At 29.2% G+C, this 1,440-nt stretch overlaps 1 protein-coding gene across 1 annotated transcript in view; it reads right to left on the bottom strand.

Moving 5' to 3' along the window:
• Positions 1–321: 321 nt before the first annotated feature.
• LOC108687884 (circadian clock-controlled protein-like) overlaps positions 322–1,440 on the bottom strand; it is a 6,953-nt gene continuing 5,834 nt past the window's right edge. The window contains exons 3-4 of the mRNA XM_018193904.1: positions 1,037–1,186; positions 322–954 (exon numbers count right to left, since the gene is read on the bottom strand). Of these exons, the coding sequence (XP_018049393.1) occupies positions 806–954; positions 1,037–1,186 (299 nt within the window). The 3' untranslated portion in view covers positions 322–805. The remainder of the gene's footprint in view (positions 955–1,036; positions 1,187–1,440) is intronic.

Genomic DNA, 1,440 nt, shown 5'->3' with positions numbered 1-1,440 from the left:
CAATTTGTAATCATTTTTTCACAATAAAGGCGTATTTTTACCATAAAATCCCTTGAAATTAATGTACACTCAATAGTAATATGAAAATATAGAAAATAATTAAAAGGATAATTTTTGTACCATTTGTTTTAGTAACAATCAAGTTTGAAAAAATTTAAAAATCTCTCTCTCTCTCTCTCTCTCTCTCTCTCTCTCTCTTTCCTTTAGGAATTTATGAATTATGCTCAAATTAATATAGAAATGAAATGTGTGCAGTTATAGCTTATTAAACATACTTTATACATTATGTGATTTGATTGAGTTTGTTAGAAGACACTGTTCTTTAATTATAATATTACTTTTATTGATTGTATATAATATACATATATGATATGTGGTATATAGTTTTAACTATCACATTTTATGAAATTAGACATAACAAACAAATATGTAAATAACAATTTATCAAATAAATGTCAGTTAATCAATTTATATAAGTGTATTCTATTGTAATCTTGCTATATAAAGGAATAAACATTTCAATGCCTTTCGCATATAAAAGTGTAAGAATGTCTCTCTGAAACTGCACAAGGTGATTAATTAATAAAATATTTTCTTTGGATATAAAATAACAACTCTATATACCTCACCGAATGACTGGTGAATATTATCAATACAATGCACGATGAAGAAACAGATAAAAACTAAATCAGATCAACTAATACATTCATCGAATTCGCTTTCTATTCGCTTTTTTCTATTCTTTCTTTTTTATGGAAATCCAAATCCACAATATATCGAACCGAAAAATTCGATTACTTAAGAATTAGGGAACGAGTTCTTGTTTAGTAAGAACACTGAGTGCTCTAGCAGCTAGAGCTTTGCTTACAGTCGCTGCTGTATCCTCAATAATTGGACTGGCTATATCCAAGACTAGACGAGGATTCGAGTTAAAGAACGTTGCAGCTGCATCGGCTAAAATATAGTAGTATTGTGTCATTCCTCTTACACAATTATTAAGTGTTAAAGTTTTAAATAAGATGTACATAATCCATACCGGCTAACGTGTGTGCAGGAGGCGCCTTTAGTATAATATTTCCATCACCGACACGGATTTTAGTAACTAACTTATCGATCTCGATCCGTTGCACTCCATTTTTATCAGTAACTTCCTTGGCTTGTGCGTTTACTTGGGCATCAGTATTAGCTGAAATGAAAAAATGACTATGAAAAAACATAACTTTTTAAATGTTGTACATTAGTGAATTAAATAACTGATGTTCAGCTACTTTTATGTCAATTGTTTTAATTATTCAAACTAAAGATGTGCCAATTTGTTCGAATTTAAATCGAATCACAATGGATTCGATTTAATTCGTTTTCGAATCTAAGAGATTCGGAACCGAATAAATTCGAAATTTCGAATCATCGATGATTCAATTTTACTCGTCTATTTTATGT

This window comes from Atta colombica, unplaced genomic scaffold (assembly GCF_001594045.1).
Source record: "Atta colombica isolate Treedump-2 unplaced genomic scaffold, Acol1.0 scaffold22, whole genome shotgun sequence".
NCBI classification, from domain to species: domain Eukaryota; kingdom Metazoa; phylum Arthropoda; class Insecta; order Hymenoptera; family Formicidae; genus Atta; species Atta colombica.
The sequence above is the reverse complement of the archived record's forward strand: the minus strand, read 5'-3'. Positions and strand labels throughout refer to the sequence as shown.